A 24072-nucleotide genomic window follows, 5' to 3' on the forward strand; every position below is an offset into this window, starting at 1 on the left:
TCACCTTGCAACAGGAGAAAAAATAATCCAGACATGAATATTGGGACTTTTTCATTCATAATTTACCATTATCCCTGGGAATTGTTGATTGCATACACGCAGCCATTCAAAAACCATCTAGTGATGAAGGAGGTCTTTGCAGAAAGAAGTATTATGATATGCAATTTGTATGTTATGCTAAATCTAGAAGCTCTGATGCCATAACAAAATTTTTACTTTGCCTCATTCTGAGAAGGAATGATTTTACATATGCACACATACTCATCTTCAGTGTAACAGTACATTTACAAGCTGTCTTCAAATGGAATTTTGCACATACAATCGTACATGTCCACTTTTGAAATCAAAACTTTATTAATAGCCTTGGTTGTGCAGTTTTCTGTGGACATTTAGCTATTCTCCTGGGTATTTTTGAAAATCTAGCCTCAAGTGATTTGTTGCTATATGACATGATTCAAACACAGCTTTATATTTGCCTCTATTAGTGAACTGCCTTACCAGGGAAAATTATAATACTTTGCCTGTATTGGGAAAACAATATTCTGTGTACACTTTTTTCACCCACAGTTGTTGAAAAAGAAAGGAACTTCCACATTTCTTCAGAGACTGGAACGAGGGGGCCCACTCACTCTGGCCACACAGCTCAGGGTTAGTAAATGTTTGCTGGACAAAGATGTATAGAAGAGTTTTAAGCACAAAATGAAACTACAGATTACAAGGACAAGCAGAAATATTATTTGCCTGAGTATGCAATTTATGCATTCAGGTCAAGCTTTTTAAGAAAATTATGTGATACGCGTTTTTTTAAAAAAGGTAGATATGTCTTATGTTATACAACTCTTTCACTTCTGACAAATGACTGTTTGAGAATCTGTTGGGTTTTATTTCTCTCCACAGAAATCACTCTCAGATATTACTGGAAAGCTTCAGAACTGCACACCTCATTCTGTTCATTGTATCAAACCCAATAACTCTAAGCTGCCAGACTCTTTTGATAATTTTTACGTGTCTGCCCAGCTGCAGTATATTGGTGTCCTAGAGATGGTGAAAATCATACGGCATGGTTATCCAGTACGCCTCTCTTTCACTGACTTCTTGTCAAGGTAAATTCTTTTGAGTTTGATAAAAGCTTTTTATTACCTACAGCACAGTGCCTTCTGTCATATTGTGTAAATGTTTACACTGTTGTTTTGTTGATGAGCCTTTCAGATTTTCTTTAGAGAAAAATTACTTGAGCTGGCATAGAGCAGAGTTCTTTAAATTGAAGGAACCATGCACATGATGCATAGATAAATCTTATTTATGAACTACTGACTGATCAAATATGTAAATGATTGAACTGTAGTAGCATCACTATATAGCGTAAAACATTAGCATAGTACCTCCATGTAATTTCTGTTTTAAATTGGTTAAAAAGAGGAAATGGTCACATCACTTTCATCATCATTTTCTAGTTTGTTATTGGGGCTCTTGTGAGATCTAGTATTCATATCTCAAGTGCTGGTTTATTTTGGTGCTCAGTGTGGTTGGGGGTTACAAGTGTTTATACCGTAAATCCACATTTCATTGCTGCTATCAGGAAAAAAAGGGAATATTTGAAAAGGTGTGGCAAAGGGGAAGAAAGCAGAAATGTACCAACACTTTTGGGGCCAAGCCATCACTTTTCTTCCTCCCTTTTAGTCATTGGTTTTTGTATATTTCTGTTTCTGTTACATTTTCACAAACTTCTTTTAATACTGCAGCAAGATTAAACTGAATGTGGTCTGATCAAAAGACATACAAGAAAAGAAATTTGACATTTTTCATATGTTTAGGTAGCATATTATTTCTTACTCAGAGAAGGGAGTACATTTAAAATCATTATTTTGAAACAATTATTTTGATTACAGTAACTGCTAGTTTGAGGATACTCTGCAAGCTCACCAAATAGGAGAAAAAACAGCCCAACCCTACTCTTCTGCAGAAAGGTGCTGCCTGCTAACCTCAGTGTTACCAACCTGCTGTGCGGGATGGGGGGCACTGAGGGAGAGGGAGCCGCTACTGAGTGCATGGAGTACATGTCACAGGCCCATGCTTAATCTTCTTTGCATGCTTTGCGCTGTCCTATTGTATTTAGATTTTACTTTTTTGGAAATTGGAGGAGGAACATAAGCTCCTTAGATCAGACCTTGGTCTTCATCTACCTTGCTAAAGTGTCATGTGTATTTGTCATCATTTGCATTTGTACCAAATCACCCTTGTAATATCCTTGGTATCCATGGATAAGGCTGTGATTTAGTCACAGAGGCCATGGATTTAGTCACGGAATCCATGACTTCCAAACACCTCTGTGACTTCAGCCAGTGCTGGCTGGGAGCTGCAGGGAGCTGGGGGGTACCCCTGCAGCTCCTGATCACTGTAAATGGCAGGAGGAGCCCCACAGCTCCTGGCCACCCAGCTGCTGCTGGTGGCATGGGGGACCTGGCAGCAAAGGGAATCCCCCGACCCCTTGGGCAGCAGGGAGGACCCAGTGGCAGGGGAAATTCCCATTGCTCCCAGCCACCACAGGTGGCAAAAGGGACCCCCACCTCTGCTGGCCGCCACGGAGGGTAGGGTAAATCACCAGAGCTCCCGACCACGGCAGGTGGCAAGGGGGATCCCCACTATTCCCGACCCTGCGGGCAGCAGGGGGGACCTGGTGGGAGGGGGAATCCCTGCTGCTCCCAGCCACCCCCGGCAGCAAGAGGGACCCCTGCTGCTCCAGCCACCACAGAGGGCAGGGGGAATCCCCAGAGCTCCTGACCACAGCGGGTGGCAGGGAGGATCCCTGGAAGCTCCCAGCCACAGCTGGAAGCAGAGGGCATCCCCAGAACTCTGGGCTGCCATGGGAGGCAAAGGGGAGCCCCTCAGCTTGGAGCCACCAGCAGAGAGGGACCCTGTAGCTCCCAGCTCTGCTCTTCCCGCCTGCCCCCACCCCCCGGCTACCCATTTTGTCATGGGTATTTTTAGTAAAAGTCACGGGCAGGTCACAGGCTTCCATGTTTTTTTCATTATTGCCCATGACCTGTCCGTGACTTTTACTAAAAATATCGGTGACAAAAACTTAGCCTTATCCATGGGGAAATACTTACCTCTCCATATCTACAGGATTCTTTATTCTGGCTATTTTCCTACTTAGCATGGGACAGGTAGCTCTATGATTTTGGTCCCTCTGGGCAACAATAGTGGATTGGGGTGCAATCTGGGATGGTGTTAGACCTCTAGGACCAGCTCCAGAGCACGCTCATTCTTCTATGGAAGGTTTTTTACTGCAGTGCCATTGGATCAGAATGTTGGGAAGGCATCTAGGCCCCTGTGTGCAACTGGCCTCAACTTCGTCTGCAATGGGTTTAAAGGTGCATATATCGGATCACAAATGTGTGTTCTCCTTCATGTTGTAGGAGGTAAAAATCAACTTGTTATATCTAACTAGGGCACTCTTAATCCAAAATAAATATCTATATACACTTGAGGCTTGCACTTAAATAACTAAAGTTGTGAATTACAACCAATGTAGCTATTGGTTCCAGTTTCTGTGCAGAGAAGCCCAGTATGTCTGCAGCTTTTAAGGAACCAGGCTGAGAATTTGGGGGAAAAGCCTTCTGTTCTACATTGGGGTACAGTGTAAGCATCCTATGTAAAAGAAGGATAATGAGCTGGAAGAGGCCTTGAGAAATGCTGGAGATTTGTTGGTTGCCACCCTACAAAGCCACAGTAACTAGGTTGTAATGATTGGTAGATAGGCCTAAAAGCAAACATTTTAACTGGACACGTCAAACTCAAGAAGATCTGTCATTCTCAGAGGCCAAAGGAATGAGAAATTAACACATCCCCTACCTTCACTCTTAAAGAGTGCATGCAGTGACTCTTTGATTGGCTGAGTTGTAATGCATACAGTTGTGTGTTCAGCAGCAATTGTTACCAAATGGAGGGATTCTCCTTCCTCCAAGGCTGAATCTGATATCTCTACAGTGCTCCCAGCCTTTGCCAGTCCAAGGAGCAAAGGATAATTGTAGTAGATCTCAAAGAACTTTACAAAAAAAGTAATTGAGGGAAGGGTCCCAACTTGATGGTATATCACACTGTTGCTTAGACCACTTATTCAGCCCCATTTTAGGGGGACTATTTTTTATGTTTTATTTAATTTTGTTTTGTTAGTCTCTAGTAATATAACCTGGGTGATATGTCCAGGATAAATAATTGGTCAAATGGTAAGTTTAAAAAGTGAATGCTTTTCTAGGGGCAAATAAATTGGTTGATTGAATGAAGTAGTGGCCTTTGTGGAAAAGGAATGGTGTAACAGGACAAACGGGTATCATATTAGCAAGAAGGTACTGTTCAATTTTTCTGGGCTGCATTTAGGTTAATTTGTTTTATTGTTTATTAACTACAAATAAATATAAGTAGTCTCCAATGTATGTGATGAGTCGTTTTGTAATTTTTTTTTTTGGCTGAAGAAAGGACATTGTTAAGGAAAGGTTGCTCTACACAAGAACACTGCTTCCTGAGCAATGATACTTCAGTCATTAGCTGTAATACTATTATTTTTTTTGGCTTAATCACTTCAGCTTCTGGAATATAGAATTAAAAGTTACCTGTTAATAAACTAGTGAATCACCAAGGACCACTGACCTGGACAGAAATCTTCTGGAAGTTCTGGTTAAGTGGAAGTAGTGCCAGTTACTGCCAATGAATATGTAATAAAAATGTGAATGAATAAGGTCAGATACTATTAAATGCTGTGAAAACAGCACAGGTATAATTGTCAAATGATAAATATGATTACTGTGGGATTTGCCAACTCTTGCTGCAGTAGTTCTGCTCAACGTGCCTGAAGTGTTGGCTCAGTTTCTAAAGCGTATCAAGCAGCATGCAGTAAAAAAAATATGTGCCTACAATTTATTTAAAACTTTTGAAAAACTATATCCACATCTTCTGCTTTAACCTCTTAAGAATTTGCACATCTTGGGCTAGATTTTGAAATCCTAGCCTCCCTTTTTATGCCTGCACAGTCAATGTCATACAGACATCAAAGTACCTGATTTGTAAGCAAAAATCTGCTATGCAGAAGAAATCTATAATCTTTTCACTAATGTATTTTTCTGCTGGAAAGAAAACAAACAGCAACAGAAGTGAAAAAGAGACTGTGTTCACACAGCCCTCCTAAATCACTGTACTTTCTAGTTTTTGCATTAACAATCACATTGTACCATACAGCCTACGGACAGATGATGTCCAACCAGACTTTCACTCGGAACTGAGTAACAGACTTGATGTTTGCTGGTCTCCTATGCAACTGCAGAACATACATAATATCCAAGAACCACTAGAGTAGAATCACAGGACAAAAAGCTTTGAGGCACTGAAAGAGTCCAGTCATGTTAGCAGCACTCCCTAGGCCCAAACCTCTCTGTATCAATTAATGAAATGGAAGCTGGCTGAGCTTCATGTCATTCACCTCACTTGGTGCTCAAGGAAAACCTGTAAAAGCCATTTGGGGTATAAATGTTTTAAAATAGTGATGATGTTCAAGGACCTATCCAAAGTAATGAGCCAACCTTATGTTTCTTTCTCACTGAGGCAGAAGGATACAGCTGTTAAAGTACGTTCAGCTAGGATGAGGCAGTAACATGCTCCTGTTTTCTCGTTAATTATTTGAAACCAGTTTATTATGGCCCCATTTTTCTCAAATTATTTTCTAAAATGACATTTTGCAGCTTGGATTAGAAACTAACAAAATTAAAGCTAAAAGGGAACCTCCCTTCCCCAGGTACAAATTTTATGTGGCACTTTTGTAGCCTAATACAAGCCTGGGTGAGCTCCCCCTTGTGGACGTTTGCCAGGCTTTGTACTGGACATGAATTGTTCTTGACAAATCCATGTTGACTGCTACTTATCACATTACCTTCTAGCTGCTTACAAACTGATGGTTTGTTGTTTGTTCCATTATCTTTCTGGGTGCCAAAGTTAAGAAATCCCTGCCTCTGCTTCTTCACTTCTCCAAGAGGCCTTTGGGATTTGGTCAGTGTCTTTTCACAGTTCCAGGACTCAGTTCTCCTCTTCCTCCTACCCATTCTTGACTATTTCTGCTTCTGATCTCTTTACTCCAAAATAGCCTCTGAGACAGTCTCCCTTCTATAAATTGCAATCCCCTTTTTCAAGAGACTACCCTCAGGTGATCTTAGTTGGGAAGAATGGATTCTTCGAATAGTGTCCCTAGGGGTGCTTCACTTCACATGTGCTGTGTGCCTTTGATGGGAGATATTCATTAGCAGTGTCCATTTAGCCCACGCCTGCACTGCTGGTATCCTCATGCCCCACAACAATGCAACATCAGGCTGTGTGAGTGAATGCCCTCAGTTCCTTCTCAACCACCTTGGCCTGAGGTGGAGCTTAGCATGCCCACATTGTAGCTTGGCTGCTTGCTGACTTAGATCTAACTTCGTTTATTTTAGATTAGCTAGTTAGTTAGTAGTAGTAGTTAGTTAGCTACTGGTTATTTGAGAAACTGTTTTATTTCTTTTGGGGAAATCCTCTCTGTGAGGGGCATGGCTGGTTCACCAGGGTTTAAATGTTGCCTCTTGTGTAAAGAGGCTATCCTAGTCAGCGACGGACACTCTATGTGCATTTGCTGATCAGGAAGTTGCATGTCTCACAGAAGTAACTTCTAATTAGCCCTCAAATCCAGGGCACAGAAGAACTGGGAAATCAAGCTACAACTGTTAAAGATGGAGTGCTCCCTTCACCCTGCTTCAGAGTCAGGTCAGAAGAACGCCCCCGTATATCCGTCTCCAAGGTTATCCAGCACCTCTTCAAGCTTGGCGCAACATTCTCCTACAAAGGAGATTTCCTCTAAAAGAAAAGACTTCGTCAGAGACTACCTCTAAAGATCCTAAGAAGAGGCATTCTAACTACCCTCTTAAAAAATCCACCTCAAAAAGGCCTTGCTCTCCAGCAAGGTCAGGGGCATCAGAGATTTCATTCTCAAGCTCAGTACTGTAGAGGCAAAGGGCTCCTCTGGTACCAACAAGTCATGAAAATCCCATAGCTCCTCTAAGAGTAAGCATAGCACTGAGAAGACTCCAGTACCAGCTTGCAGAGATGGTCAGAGCAAACATAAAAAATCAGTACTGTCAGACTTAACCGTTTTCCCAGTACTCCACTGAGCTCTTTGGTATCGTCTAAGACTAGCCTTCAGCTATGTCAGCACTGTCTGAGAAGCACTCAAAATCCACAGTACTGTCCTGTAGGGACAAACGTACTGGGCCATTAGTACCACGACTCAACTCCACTCAGGACCGCAAGACTTTAGGTACCTAAAGAACTTATCAATGGCGGCTGAACCACAGTCTCCATTGCTTGCAGGTACCAATTCTCTCAGTAATGAGAATCACTTGGTCTCCAGACACTTATACATTCCTGGTACCGTCACCTCCCCTTTCAGTTGGAACTTCCCCATTAGAGACAAAAAGAGGACAATGATGAAGACCTACCTTCACTATTATCAATATCTGTCCAGTATTCTTCTGTGTACCCATGCAGAAACCCCTTGTCTCAAAGAGACATGGAATATGTGTGGGAACCTCATCAGTCTTGGTGGGAGCAAATCTGGATGCCACCCCTCCCCCATATGGTCCTCAATAGCCATATTGGGATTCATGGGCAGCATATTGCTGACAGTTCTCCAGGGCCCCGCTCCTCTCCCATTGGGATGACAAGGACATTCAAGTTTCTCCTCTTCAGCAACAGGAGGAAATGTTCAAGGATCAGGAAGCTAAGGCAGACAAAGAAGTTACCCCTCAAACAACAATCTTTTCCTTATCACCAGATGAGGTGGTAATGCCTCCTCCTCCATCTATGGCTGATGATTTTTGGCAGTTTCAAGACCTCATTAAATGGGTGGCAGACTCCCTACAGATACCTCTTGAGGAGATTAAAGAATCTCAACATAAACTGTTGGATATTCTTCACTCTGTGACACCTCCAGAGTTGCCCTTCCTATCAGTGAGGCTGTGCTGGAACCTGCAAAAAACATCTGGCAAACCCTGGCTGCAGTAACATCGACAAGTAAGAGAGCTGATAAAAAGTATTATGTCCCACCAAGGACTTGGAGTTCCTACTTTCTCACCCTCCACACAACTCTCTGTTGGAAGATGCAGTGAACAAATGGAGCAAACAATAGTGGTATAAGTCCACCCTGTATGATTAGAGACTAGAAGTCCACTCTGTATGACAGAGATGTTCTGGGGAGAAACTCTTACTTATCGATCACTCTACAATTCCTCATTGCAAATTACCCAGTGCTGATGGCCAAATAAAACTTTACAAATTATGCAGAATTTGTTTCCCTTTATTCAACACCTTCCTCCAGACCAAATGGAACAATTTCAGGGTACTACTACTGAAGGGCAGTTCCTGGCCAGAATATCTCTTCTGGAGGCTCTCAGTGCTGCACATACCTGCACAGGACATCCTGGTTTTCCAGAATATGGTAGAGGATCTCCTGTTTGATGGACTGAAATTGTTTGCAGAGAATACCATGATGGCTTGCACTTTTGTGAACATGTGAGATTATGCCTTTGCTGGTTCTAGGGATGGTTCAGATCAGTTTACTCGCCAAACAGGCACGACCTAGACAAACAGGTGTCAGTTCCTTAACAGGGAAAACGCTCTCTCTAGACTGTTGAAAGGCTCATCACAATGTAGGAGAGGGTGTTCCCTTCCTCCAGCCAATACCAATGATAACAGTTGTGAGGAAAACTTGCAGCCAGCCCAGTGCTGTTCACTTAGTTGCCATGACTACTACTGACCGACTCCAGCCCTGCATCCACCTCCTGACCCCCAGACTCTCGGACTGACTCCAACCTGGCTCCAACCCTTGGCCTGCATCTGGACTCTGACTACAATATTGATCTGGTTTATCTTCAGATTTGGATAACCCTGCTTCAACTGTGGCCCACATCTGGACTCTGATTGTGACACTGTTTAGGCTTGCCTATGAATTCTGACTCAGTTCTGAGCCAAGGTCTGTTCCCAGACCCCAGTTTTAGCACAGCCCCCAATTTGTTTCTGACCCTCTGTCTGGCTTCAACCACCTCTCCAATCACTGGGCCTGATTGCCTGGAACCAGAGCCTAACAACTATATCCATGGATGAATCTCTGTTAGGATGAAGGGTACACCTCAGTGCTCTCATGGTACAGGGCAGGTGGTCACCCCAAGAAACCATCCTCCATATGAACCTGTTTGAGCACAGAGAGGTCTGAAATGCCTCTCCAATTTCCTGCCTTTCATCAGACACAGGTCTATCAAAGTCATGAGAGACAACGTGCCCTGTATATTTTATATCAATTGGCAGGGGAGGAGCAAGATCCCTCTCCCTCTGAGCTGAAGCAATTATGGTATGGAACTGGTGCATAAAACATTGCATAGGAATCTCAGCAATATATCTCCCAGGCAGGTAAAATGTCACAGACAATGCTCTCAGCAGGTGTTTTTCCCCAAGACTACAAATCGGAGTTGGATTCTCATGTTCTTCTCAACATATTTCAGACTTGGGGGTTTCCGGAAGTGGATCTCTCCACCCCACCTATGAACAAAAAAGGCCATCTATTCTGTTCAAGGGGGGATCTAGGTCACAATTCCTTGGGGGATGCCTTCCTCCTCACTTGGATGAAGATGCTGTTTTATGTGTTTTCCCCCAGCACCTTTCATTCTCAGAATGGTAAACAAAATCAGACAGGATAAGTCCAGAGTTATCCTAATAGCCCTGACATGTTCGAGGCAGATGTGGTTTCCTTACCTGCTTCACCTAGTTCTTTGTCCAGCGATGAATCTTCCAATCACTCCTCAGCTCCTCTCCCAAAATGATAGTCATCCCAATCTGAGCATTCTCTATCTCAAAGCATGGCTCCTTGATGGTTCATGGGGTTAGAGTCAACCTGTTCTGCAAAGATTCAACAGATATTACTAAATAGTAGGAAAGATTCTACCAGAAATACCTTCAAAAGTGGAGAAGATATAGTCACTGGCTGGAGTTTCAGAAAGCTGTTTATTTAAAAAAATAAAACCTATTCAAGAGGAGTTAACACTTTGATTATTTCATTCTTAAGGACAATTTTAAAAGATGACAAAACTAATTAGTTATTATTGCAAATATTGTGATGAGGATAAAATGTCAGAATAATAGGTTCTTGTGGTAATCATGGCAATAGGTACAGGGGAATACATACAATGACTATTTTAATTACAGTGTGATGTTTTTAATCTGACTGCAGTTTTGAAGTTCCCTGTAGAAGTCATACTTCACTGAACTTAAAATCTGCAGTTTTGTTCAGATTCATCTCCAGCCCTCACCGCTGTGGCATCTGATCACCTTCCAGAAGAGCACTCAGGGATCTGACTGTTAGTCTCTCATACACAGTTCTTTCTTTTTTCCTCTCTCCTTTTCCTCAGAAGGAAATTATGGGGGTATTTTTTTTAAAATATATTGGATGTGCAAAAAGTGGAGAAGTTAGCTTTGTGTTAGCAGGAAATGTTGATCTAAATATACCCCAAACTTTCTATGAAGAAAGGAAACTGCAGAACAGTCTGCAGACGCTAATGAACAGGTTAGGCAGGACATTAGTAAGAATTATGTAGTAAATACACTTACAAAGTGACAGGTGATCAGATTGGCTGGCCTATTTTAGCCCTAGTGTATGATGTTAAAAAATAATTCTGATCATAGACTAGTGCCTTGATGTATACTAAGATGCCATTAATCCTTATGAGAGAAATTGACATTGCTCCATTCACGAAGATGAAGCAATGCAAAGTTAGGCCAAATCTAGATTTGGTCTATTATGTAATATGGTGTCACAGATTTAGAAACTGAATTGGTGTTTCTCATTTGTGTTGATATTAGATTCATTTTTGTTTGACAAAATAAAATAAGCATTCTTCTCTTGAAATATAGCTTTCATATACATTTTTCCATGAGATCAGTGTTGAGTCAGCAGAAAAGATAGAGCAAGTCAAAAACGTTGAAACAGTCATTTTGATGACACTGCAAATACAAATTAGAAATGTGACAAAGACAAATTTACCTCGACTATGGATGCCTTGTGCAAAGCTAAATCTGAGCGAGTCTGGAAGTGAGAGTATTTCTTTGTAAGTAGACAAGGAAGTTTCAGGAAGCAACAAACTCTACCAAAATGCCTTCCTTAGTGAAAAGGGAAAACAATTTAAAATTGGGAGGTCTCACAGAGAAGGTGCACATTGTCAATTATAGTCATGGGCTCATCAGGTACCAATGTACATTAAAGAGAAAAAAAATCTCATACAGAGCAAACTGAGAAATAGAATAGAAAGGTGAAAATCTCTAGCACCCTGGACAGATCCAATGAAAGGCTACATTTATTTGACTTTGGCACAGTACTTGCATTAGTATGGCCCCAATCCTCAGATTCACCAAAACTGTGCTTCTCGCAGGACTTGAGCTGGGGACAAAGTTGGCTGTATGACATCTTTGTGCTTCCCCACCCAATCTGTGTGGCACCAGGAAGCAGTTTGACTCTGGCATAATTCTGAGCAATCTTTAAATTATTCTGAATTATCAGTGGCTTGTTAGAGCCCTCTGACTATTACCCAGACAGGAATTTCCACAACTGAGTACACTCTGTTTTTCCTGATACATCCCCTACACTAGGATGTGAGATGGGAAGTGGTGATGGGTTTACACCACTCAGATATTTGGTCAGGCCAGGGGAAATCCCTAAGTGCACCCCTTTGTGCCAATGGAGCAATGTCAAGAGGCAGTAGCAGAGGTTGGGTTCTGGTCCTGTAACTCCTGTGAGCACACTTAAAAAGTCAGTTAAACATATAATGCTTCTGAGATTAAAATAACCTCAGGATCTGGTTTTATCCAGTGTGAGGGTCTTTAAATTAGCTGTCTCCCACATTCTCTCTTACTCCTGTATAACCCCCAAAATTAAATAAATACAGTAACTAGGTGTTTGCAACCCAAATTAATATTTTCCCCAAAGGCCTGAATATGGGCTCTTATTTTGTCTGTTTTGGTTTCATTATAAATATTTTTCAGATCTCCAATTACAATGCTTGCAGGGAAGAAAGGAATTGATGTGTGATGAGGGAGGTTCACATGTGTAAACAGTATAATCAGAAGTCTATCATGTCATCAGATTACAGTAAAGCTATGTCTACACTACAATGTTAAATCAAGTTAAGTTACGTTGATGTACAGCTACCGGTGCAATTAAACCGCAGTTGCATGTCCACACTCTGCTCCTTGTGTTGGCAGAGTGTGTCCACAGTAGCAGCTCTTGCATTGACACACAGAGCAGTGCATCATGGGTAGCTATCCCACTGTGCAGCTGGCCACACGGTGTTTTGGGAAGGTTTTGCAGTGCCTCATGGGGAGCAGGTTCAGCGTCACATGATGTATGTTTCTCATTCCTATCATGCCATGGGCATCCTAATAGGTTTCCAGCCGCTTTTCAACTGCCCTGGTAACCTGTGAGTCAGTCACCTGTGTTAGAAAGCATAGAGCCTTCACTGCTCTTCAGTATTGTGCTGTGCGTTATGAACACAAGGCTATAAGAGGAACTCAATGGAGGGGCTATTCACCACCAACCTGACCCTAGCCCCGTCCTTGTAGAAGCTTCATGTCTATGGCTCTGCACCAGAGGCCACTGCCTTCTGCTATGCCTGTCTCAGCTCTTTGAGTTTTACATGGCACTGCTGCATGTCCCTATCATAGCCCTTCCCCTCCATGCCCCGAGCAAGTTCATGGGGCTGAGGGAGAGCCATGCCTCCCAAGATGCAGGAGATCCACCACCTCTCATGTACTCCAGGTAGAAGCATCTTTGCTGTGTGGAGCCAGCATGCTCAGCTGCACAATTGCTACGTGAGTTCTCCACACCAAGCAAATAAGAAGAGCAAGTTCAGTAGTTCCTGGGGCTTCAACAGAGGAGGGGCGTTCATCAGTGTTCCTGGCTGCAACACAGCGGCATTCAAAATGGTGACCAGAGGAATCATGGTGGGCACTGTGGGATACCTCCTGGGGGCCACTTAGGTCGATGTAAGCAATGCAGTGTTTACACTGACACTGCGTCACTCATACTAAATCGCCCTAAGCTCTACACCTCTTATTTAGGTGGTATTATTATGTTGGCTTACTAGGCGAGTTAAAGTGACAGTGTGTACACCCCCATAGTTAGGTCGATGTTATCTGCCTTATGTTGGCAAATCTATGTAACATAGACATGGTCTAAGTAAACGTTTCTCTCGGTTACCCCTGTCATTTAAGTATCTGGGGTGTCTCTTAGCTTCAGTCAGTAATTGGAACCAACAGCAACCATGAAGAGGAATTCTCCAGTTCTTTGGGGATAGAGCTGCCTTCCCCTCTGAAGACTTGTAATGGATTGAGGGACAGTGACTACACCAGCAGTTCTCTGAAGACAGATCTAAGAATCAGAACGCAGTCCTTTGTGTGGGTATTTGACAATACCTAATATGCATTTATAACTACTCATAGAATCATAGAATCATAGAATATTAGGGTTGGAAGGGACCTCAGGAGGTCATCTAGTCCAACCCCCTGCTCAAAGCAGGACCAATTCCCAGTTAAATCATCCCAGCCAGGGCTTTGTCAAGCCTGACCTTAAAAACCTCTAAGGAAGGAGATTCTACCACCTCCCTAGGTAACGCATTCCAGTGTTTCACCACCCTCTTAGTGAAAAAGTTTTTCCTAATATCCAATCTAAACCTCCCCCACTGCAACTTGAGACTATTACTCCTCGTTCTGTCATCTGCTACCATTGAGAACAGCCTAGAGCCATCCTCTTTGGAACCCCCTTTCAGGTAGTTGAAAGCAGCTATCAAATCCCCCCTCACTCTTCTCTTCTGCAGGCTAAACAATCCCAGCTCCCTCAGCCTCTCCTCATAACTCATGTGTTCCAGTCCCCTAATCATTTTTGTTGCCCTTCGCTGGACTCTCTCCAATTTATCCACATCCTTCTTGAAGTGTGGGGCCCAAAACTGGACACAGTACTCCAGATGAGGCCTCACCAATGTCGAATAGAGGGGAACGATCACGTCCCTCGATCTGCTCGCTATGCCCCTACTTATACATCCCAAAATGCCATTGGCCTTCTTGGCAACAAGGGCACACTGCTGACTCATATCCAGCTTCTCATCCACTGTCACCCCTAGGTCCTTTTCCACAGAACTGCTGCCTAGCCATTCGGTCCCTAGTCTGTAGCTGTGCATTGGGTTCTTCCGTCCTAAGTGCAGGACCCTGCACTTATCCTTATTGAACCTCATCAGATTTCTTTTGGCCCAATCCTCCAATTTGTCTAGGTCCCTCTGTATCCTGTCCCTGCCCTCCAGCGTATCTACCACTCCTCCCAGTTTAGTATCATCCGCAAATTTGCTGAGAGTGCAATCCACACCATCCTCCAGATCATTTATGAAGATATTGAACAAAACCGGCCCCAGGACCGACCCTTGGGGTACTCCACTTGATACCGGCTGCCAACTAGATATGGAGCCATTGATCACTACCCGTTGAGCCCGACAAGCTAGCCAGCTTTCTACCCACCTTGTAGTGCATTCATCCAGCCCATACTTCCTTAACTTGCTGACAAGAATACTGTGGGAGACCGTGTCAAAAGCTTTGCTAAAGTCAAGAAACAATACATCCACTGCTTTCCCTTCATCCACAGAACCAGTAATCTCATCATAAAAGGCGATTAGATTAGTCAGGCATGACCTTCCCTTGGTGAATCCATGCTGGCTGTTCCTGATCACTTTCCTCTCATGCAAGTGCTTCAGGATTGATTCTTTGAGGACCTGCTCCATGATTTTTCCAGGGACTGAAGTGAGGCTGACTGGCCTGTAGTTCCCAGGATCCTCCTTCTTCCCTTTTTTAAAGATTGGCACTACATTAGCCTTTTTCCAGTCATCTGGACTGTGACACTACTGTGACAGGGTCAGGCCAGATGGCTACAAGAGAGTGGTCGAAGGTAGATATATTAGTTCCAGGTTAAGCAGGTCCTTTTTCCCTGGGTAAGATAACAGTGACTATTCCAGAACACTCAGGAACTTTCTAGAACTAATTAAGGCAGGCTGTAGCCAATTGGGAAGCTGCTAGAATTAATTACGGCTAATCAGGACACCTGGTTTAAAAAAGCTGTCACTCCAGTTAGTGAGATGTGCGCGTAAGGAGCTGGGAATGAGAGGATGTGCTGCTGGAGGACTGAGGAGTACATGCGTTAACAGACATCAGGAGGAAGGTCCTGTGGTGAGGACGAAGAAGGTGTTGGGAGGAGGCCAAGGGGAAGTAGCCCAGGGAGTTGTATCTGTCGCACAGCTGTTCCAGAAGGCACTCTAGACAGCTGCAGTCCACAGGGCCCGGGGCTGGAACCCGGGGTAGAGAGCAGGTCCAGGTTCCCCTCAAACCTCCCAACTCCTGACCCAACACAGGAGCTTCCACCAGAGGTGAAGATCTCTGAGCTGGTCCCCAACCCACATGGTGGATCAGCAGAAACTGTGGGGATTGTTCTTACTCTTTTTTTCCCATGCTGGCCAGTGATGAGGTTATCTGAGTGAACGGCACATTTGAGCCATGAAAGTGGCCAAAATAGGGGCTGCCATGAATCTCTGAGGCGAGCAAAATCCGCCAATAAGCACAGGACCTACCAAGGTAGAGGAGGAACTTTGTCACACTATGCTAAACCCCCCACTTGAAGTGTCAGATTCTCCTATGGCAAGGAAGAGAATTAATGGATTTTAACATAGGCTAATGCAATAGACGACAACATTCTGGGACTGGAGCAACAGAAGCAGCTTTTAAAGTCAGATCATGGAATCAGCAGTTCTCAAGGTCACAGAGCAAGCAGTTCCACATTTTTAAAATGGCAGTGATAGAATGTCCTGATCTCAGAGATGTCTTGTCAGGGTAAATTCGTTAATATTTGTGGGGTGCACAGACACCACAGAGACGAGTGTATATAAAAACGTACAAGGAAAATAAAAAAAATTTCACTGCAGATTTTGATGGCAAATCAGGAATGGGGCCAAACACAGAATGATGGAGATCAAAAGAAATATTAAACAAATATCTTGTTCACTGAGCTCCTTCTAGCTTGTGCACTGAAGCCTTGACCCAGCAAAGCATGTACATGTGCATAACGTTAAGCAGTCAAGTAGTTCTGCTAAAGTCAATTAATCTACTCACATGGTTAATGTTAAGCACACACTTAAATGTTTTGCAGAATCGGGGTAATCATACAAAAGCCTGTCTTGTAATACATAGGCACAGGGTTACACAGGCAACTTCAGTTTTGTCAGTTCTTAACTTCTGGGTGTTTTACTTCGTGACTTAAATAATTTCAGTGTTATTTTTCTTTTATTTGGTATGAAATATATGTGCAAACTTACTTAGTGGAGTATCTCACAGGGAATATATTGCATTTATGCTCCAGAGAATACACTGGTTTCTAGACTATTCAAGGTATTAGTTTCTCTCTGCAAACCTAGTGGGTCTGAGGAAGAAATTTTATATCCTTACATTTTCTTTCCTAATAAGGATCATGTTTTATTGGATTGTACATAGCTCAATCCAGTTCTACAGTTATTACTGTTCTAGAGGTTTTTCTCCTTTTAAATACAATCTCTCTGAAAAACTTTAAAAAGTTCATTCCAGTTACAGAGTTATTATGTGCCAACCCTGATATCTCTGGACTGACATCCTGGCTCAATTCCCATATATCCACTAGAAATTGACTTTTCCATCTCTCAGGGTTAACCAAATATTTATTAAAGGAATAAATAACTTTGTTATCCTGCTGTATCCTTATAATTTCCATGCATTTTGTGCATGCATGAATTTTAATACTCATGCTGTTTCCCAACAGGAGGACACAGCACCAAGATAGTATGGGAATAGGTGCCGTATGAATACCTAGATTAGAAAGATAGTAAACTAATCAAATTTAAACCTAAGACAAATGAATCAAAAGTTCTTGACTCATATCCCAAAAATGTCCAAATTCTGTCAGAAACTAGCAACGAACAAAGTTAAAAGATTTTTCAGCCCCCTTATGTTTCTACCATGATAATATGATTCTTAACTACCTCATAATTTGTGGGCAGCAGATAATGACAAAGACAAATGCACAGAAAATTATATATGGTAGTAAGAAGCTTCGTTAAATGTCTGACAAAGGAATAAGCCCTTTAAAAGAAAGTATTATCAGCCACTACTGTCTCTACAAATCTGTATACATTAAAATGCTTCTAAGCAAATTCCTGTTAAGCGAATAAACTTCTTAAATTAATAAAAAAACACAGGCCAGCTAAGAGAAAAACATTTTAAAGAAATAAATCCATTTACATTAGTTTGTGCAATGCAAATCTGTAAGACAGCAGAATTACCTGGTTAAGGAGCAAATTTTGACAAGAATAGACTAATTTTCTTAAATAATGTAGCTTTAAAAGAACAATTGTTCAGTCATTGATTAAGTCAGTATATTTCCCCATGGCCGGAACAAAATATGCTGGTTTACTCCCAGTTTAACTGCTAGTACTTTCCCAGCATGTGACTCAATACTACAGACACATAACTGCAACCCTTTCCAAGGCCATTCCACCTCTCAGTTTCTCCTCCTCTTTCGTGCCTCCCTGGTATTGCAAATGCTAGGCTCTTCTCTCCTGTCCCCTTAACACAAACAGATGTTTTCTCTCTCCTACACCACTTCATGAAGAATACTGGGGTGTGTACACACTGCATAAGCTATAGATACTATTATAGCTTTCACAGGTAGAGAAATCTTAGTGAAGCTGGAATTTCAAGCATCCTTATCATGGAGGATAGGTCCATCAATGGCTATTATCCATGGGGGGCAGGGATGGTGTCCCTAGCCTGTTTGCCAAAAGCTGGGAATGGGTGACAGGGAATGGATCACTTGATGATTGCCTGTTCTGTTCATTCCCTCTGGGGCACCTGGCATTGGCCACTATCGCAAGACAGGATACTGGACTTGATGGACTATTGGTCTGACCGAGTAGGGCCATTCTTATGTTCTTACAAACCCTCCCTCCAATGTTATTGAAGTGCACAAAGAGAAGTGTGCTCTGGAGAGAACCACAGATAGACTTCAAGAGGAGCCTTTGCTCTCAGGGTCTCAGAAGGTGTCATAAATATAAAGGGAAGGGTAAACCCCTTTAAAATCCCTCCTGGCCAGAGGAAAAATCCTCTCACCTGTAAAGGGTTAAGAAGCTAAAGGTAACCTCGCTGGCACCTGACCAAAATGACCAATGAGGAGACAAGATACTTTCAAAAGCTGGGAGGAGGGAGAGAAACAAAGGGTCTCTGTCTGTCTATATGCTGCTTTTGTCGGGGATAGACCAGGAATGGAGTCTAAGAATTTTTAGTAAGTAATCTAGCTAGGTATGTGTTAGATTATGATTTCTTTAAATGGCTGAGAAAAGAATTGTGCTGAATAGAATAACTATTTCTGTCTGTGTATCTTTTTTGTAACTTAAGGTTTTGCCTAGAGGGATTCTCTATGTTTTGAATCTAATTACCCTGTAAGGTATCTACCATCCTGATTTTACAGAGGGCATTTCTTTACTTCTATTTACTCCTATTTCTATTAAAAGTCTTCTTGTAAGAAAACTGAATGCTTTTTCATTGTTCTCAGATCCAAGGGTATGGGTCTGTGGTCACCTATGCAAATTGGTGAGGCTTTTTACCAAACCTTGTCCAGGAAGTGGGGTGCAAGGTTTTGGGAAGTATTTGGGGGGAAAGACGTTTCCAAACAGCTCTTCCCCAGTAACCAGTATTTGTTTGGTGGTGGTAGCGGCCAATCCAAGGACAAAGGGTGGAATATTTTGTACCTTGGGGAAGTTTTGACCTAAGCTGGTAAATATAAGCTAAGGAGGTTTTCATGCAGGTCCCCACATCTGTACCCTAGAGTTCAGAGTGTGGGAGGAACCTTGACAGGGTGGCATAGTGGTGGGATTAACCTGAAATCATTTTGAGATCCAGTTGAGATTTTTTGAACTAGAAATACAGATTTTAAAAAGGAATTTTTTTTTCCTTTGGAAAGGAAGTCCAGAAAGCAGCTTGTTTTTTCTCTGCTTTGTGGCCAAGCAGAGACAAAAGGGGATTATCTTTGTAAATTGCAGGTTTTCTTTGCCTGGAGGCAGGGTACTTAACTCCTGCAGGGAAATTCACAGTCTTCCAACCCAGAGTTTTTTTTCCCCCCTAAAAGTAAACGGGGGGGGGGGGGGTGTTCTACCCATTTGCCTGGAGACAAAAGTGGCAGGGTTTTTTTTTTAGGATTTTGATTTTTTACAAGGAGCACAAGTTTGAAAAGGATTTTTTTTTCCTTTAGGCTGCTGGTAAGCAGGTGTCCAAGTAGTTGGAGGTTTTTTGCTTTGATTTGGGCCCAGAGCAGAGACAAGGGAATTGTCTTTTTCTGTAGGCTGACAATCACTATCAGAGAATAGGTATTCTGTTCCAGCACAGCAGAATTTTACAGCCAAGTTTTGTTTATTTATTTCTAAACCTCGGGTGTAAAGTTAGTTAAAAACAGAGAGGTTAGAATGACAAAATCCACGGCTCGACAAAAGCTGGAAGTAGCCAGATTTCAGGCTGAGGAAAAACAAAGGGAACATGAAAGACAGATAGAACTCATGCGGCTGAAGAAAGAGGAGAAGGAAAAAGAAAGGGAGGCAGCGAAAGAGGAAGAACAACACCAAGCGGCTGCTCACAGGAGAGCTATGGAGGCAAGGGCCAAAGAAATGGAGGCAAGGGCCAAAGAAATGGAGGCAAGGGCCAAAGAAATGGAGGAGAAGGAAAAAGAGAGGAAGCATGTGGAGGAGATGGAGAAGACAAAGGCTCAGCAGAATATACCAACAAACCCTAGCAATCCTTCTCCAGGTACCACTCCCCATCCCAGAAAGTTCCCCACCTACAAGGCAGGCGATGATACTGAGGCCTTCTTAGAAAACTTCAAAAGGGCCTGCCTTGGGTACAACATCTCTACTGACCAATACATGGTAGAGCTGAGGCCGCAGCTCAGTGGACCCTTAGCTGAGGTGGCAGCTGAAATGCCTAAAGAACACATGAACAAGTATGAACTGTTTAAATCCAAGGCGAGAGTCAGAATGGGGATAACACCCGAGCAGTCTCGTCGGAGGTTCAGAGCCCTAAGGTGGAAACCAGACGTGTCATTTACCCGACATGCCTACCACATTGTGAAACATTAGGATGCCTGGATATCAGGAGCAAGTGTTGAATCTCCAGTAAATTTGCCCTTCCTAATGCAAATGGAACAATTCTTAGAGGGTGTTCCTGAGGAAATAGAAAGATACATCCTAGATGGGAAGCTCAAAACTGTAATTGAGGCAGGAAAGATTGGAGCCAGATGGGTGGAGGTGGCCGAGAAGAAGAAAACTGGTCGCAGTGGGAGTGGAGACCAGAAGGGACAACCCCAGACCACACCCTATCATCGGGGGCCACCCAAAGCCCCACATACCTCCCAAAGAACCCTCCAGACCCCTTATCGTCCCACCACCCCGTTCTCCAGCAACCCACCTCGCCCCAGTGACCCGTCAGCTGGACAATGTTTTAAATGTAACGAGCTGGGGCATGTACAGGCCAACTGCCTCAAGAACCCCAACAGATTACAGTTCATTGCACCGGGATCACACCAGAGGTCCACAGGCCCAGATACCTCCCAGATACCCTTGGAGCGGAGGGAAAATGTGAATGTGGGCGGGAAGAAGGTCACCGTATGGAGGGACACCAGAGCAAAAGTGTCAGCTATCCATGCTTCCTTAGTGGACCCCAATTTAATCAACCCAGAGATCCAAGTGACGATTCAACCCTTCAAGTCCAACTCTTTCAATTTGCCTACAGCCAAGTTGCCTGTCCAGTACAAGTGCTGGTCAGGAACGTGGACTTTTGCAGTCTATGATGATTATCCCATCCCCATGCTGTTGGAGGGAAGACTGGGCCAATCATGTGAAGTGGGCCAAGAGGGTGGGAATAGTCACCCGTAGCCAGGCTAAACAAGCCGTAAGGCCTAGCTCTGTTCCAGAAACTTCTATCAGGACCTGGTCAGAGGTGATGGACCCGGACCCCAGGCCAATCTCTGCAACAGCAGTAGTGGACCCAGTGCCAGAGACCCAGACGGAACCAATCCCAGAACCGGAACCAGCCGAACAACCAACACCAGACCCATTGCCAGCACTGAATCCAGTACTTGCAACCTCAACACCAGAGGGCCCCACCGAACCTGAACCGGCAGCAGCCGATAACCCTACACAAGAGGCTCAGCCGGAGCCAGAATCCCAACATAGTGCACCAGCGGAAAGCGGTTCACAGTCAACAGAAACAGCCCCATCCCCTACATCGCTTCCAGAGGGACCAAGCATAGGTCCACAATCCAGTGAGGAACTGATGTCTCCAGCATCAAGGGAACAGTTCCAGACCGAACAGGAAGCAGATGAAAGCCTCCAGAGAGCTTGGACGGCGGCACGGAGCAACCCACCGCCTCTCAGCTCTTCTAATCGATCCAGGTTTGTTGTAGAAAGAGGACTTTTATACAAGGAAACTCTTTCTGATGGACATCAGGAAGACTGGCATCCTCAGAGACAGTTGGTAGTTCCAACTAAATACCGGGCCAAACTCTTGAGCTTAGCCCACGATCACCCTAGTGGCCATGCTGGGGTGAACAGGACCAAAGACCATTTGGGGGGGTCATTCCACTGGGAGGGAATGGGCAAGGATGTTTCTACCTATGTCCAATCTTCTGAAGTATGCCAAAGAGTGAGAAAACCCCAAGACCAGGTCAAAGCCCCTCTCCAGCCACTCCCCATCATTGAGGTTCCATTTCAGCGAGTAGCTGTGGATATTCTGGGTCATTTTCCGAAAAAGACACCCAGAGGAAAGCAGTACATACTGACTTTCATGGATTTTGCCACCCGATGGCCAGAAGCAGTAGCTCTAAGCAACACCAGGGCTAAAAGTGTGTGCCAGGCACTAGCAGACATTTTTGCCAGGGTAGGTTGGCCCTCCGACATCCTCACAGATGCAGGGACTAATTTCCTGGCAGGAACTATGAAAAACCTTTGGGAAGCTCATGGGGTAAATCACTTGGTTGCCACTCCTTACCACCATCTAACAAATGGCATGGTGGAGAAGTTTAATGGAACTTTGGGGGCCATGATACGTAAATTCGTAAATGAGCACTCCAATGATTGGGACCTAGTGTTGCAGCAGTTGCTCTTTGCCTACAGAGCTGTACCACATCCCAGTTTAGGGCTTTCCCCATTTGAACTTGTATATGGCCATGAGGTTAAGGGGCCATTGCAGTTGGTGAAGCAGCAATGGGAGGGATTTACACCTTCTCCAGGAACTAACATTCTGGACTTTGTAACCAACCTACAAAACACCCTCCGAACCTCTTTAGCCCTTGCTAGAGAAAACTTACAGGATGCTCCAAAAGAGCAAAAAGCCTGGTATGATAAACATGCCAGAGAGCGTTCCTTCAAAGTAGGAGACCAGGTCATGGTCTTAAAGGCGCTCCAGGCCCATAAAATGGAAGCATTGTGGGAAGGGCCATTCACGGTCCAGGAGCGCCTGGGAGCTATTAATTATCTCATCGCATTCCCCACCTCCAACCGAAAGCCTAACGTGTACCATATTAATTCTCTAAAGCCCTTTTATTCCAGAGAATTAAAGGTTTATCAGTTTACAGCCCAGGGAGGAGACAATCCTGAGTGGCCTGAAGGTGTCTACTACGAAGGGAAATGTGCTGGTGGTGTGGAAGAGGTGAACCTCTCCATGACCCTTGGGCGTATGCAGCTACAGCAGATCAAGGAGCTGTGCACTAGCTACGCGCCAACGTTCTCAGCCACCCCAGGACTGACTGAACACTCCATTGACACAGGTAATGCTCACCCAATTAGAGTCCAACCTTACCGGGTGTCTCCTCAAGCTAAAACTGCTATAGAACGGAAGATCCAGGTTATGTTACAGATGGGTGTAATCCACCCCTCTGGAAGTGCATGGGCATCTCCAGTGGTTTTAGTTCCCAAACCAGATGGGGAAATACGTTTTTGCGTGAACTACCGTAAGCTAAATGCTGTAACTCACCCAGACAACTATCCAATGCCACGCACAGATGAACTATTAGAGAAACTGGGACGGGCCCAGTTCATCTCTACCTTGGACTTAACCAAGAGGTACTGGCAGGTACCGCTAGATGAATCTGCCAAGGAAAGGTCAGCCTTCACCACACATCTCGGGCTATATGAATTTAATGTACTCCCTTTCGGGCTGCAAAATCCACCCGCCACCTTCCAAAGATTTGTAGATGGTCTCCTAGCAGGATTAGGAGAATATGCAGTCGCCTATCTTGACGATGTGGCCATATTTTCGGATTCCTGGGCAGACCACCTGGAACATCTACAAAAAGTCCTTGAGCGCATAAGGGAGGCAGGACTAACTGTTAAGGCTAAGTGTCAAATAGGCCTAAATCGAGTGACTTACCTTGGACACCAGGTGGGTCAAGGAACTATCAGCCCCCTACAGGCCAAAGTGGATGCTATCCAAAAGTGGCCTGTCCCAAAGTCAAAGAAACAGGTTCAATCCTTCTTAGGCTTGGCCGGTTATTACAGACGATTTGTACCGCACTACAGCCAAATCGCTGCCCCACTGACAGACCTAACCAAAAAGAAACAGCCAAATGCTGTTCAGTGGACCGAAAAGTGTCAGAAGGCCTTTAACAAGCTTAAAGCAACACTCATGTCTGACCCTGTACTAAGGGTCCCAGACTTTGACAAACCGTTCCTAGTAACGACAGATGCGTCCGAGCGTGGTGAGGGAGCAGTTTTAATGCCGAAAGGACCTGATCAAGAATTCCACCCTGTAGTGTTTGTCAGCAAAAAACTGTCTGAGAGGAAAAGCAACTGGTCAGTCGGTGAAAAAGAATGTTACGCCATTGTCTACGCTCTGGAAAAGCTACGCCCCTATGTT

At 43.9% G+C, this 24072-nt stretch overlaps 1 protein-coding gene across 5 annotated transcripts in view; it reads left to right on the forward strand.

The window, feature by feature from the left end:
- MYO16 (myosin XVI) overlaps positions 1-24072 on the forward strand; it is a 637262-nt gene that overhangs the window by 514660 nt on the left and 98530 nt on the right. For all 5 annotated transcript variants that reach the window (XM_084616853.1, XM_084616854.1, XM_084616856.1 and 2 more), the window contains exons 26-27: positions 568-648; positions 898-1103. In XM_084616853.1, coding sequence (XP_084472979.1) covers positions 568-648; positions 898-1103 — 287 coding nt within the window. The remainder of the gene's footprint in view (positions 1-567; positions 649-897; positions 1104-24072) is intronic.

The sequence above is a fragment of the Lepidochelys olivacea genome, assembly GCF_965140295.1.
Source record: "Lepidochelys olivacea isolate rLepOli2 genome assembly, chromosome: 1".
Lineage (NCBI taxonomy): Eukaryota > Metazoa > Chordata > Testudines > Cheloniidae > Lepidochelys > Lepidochelys olivacea.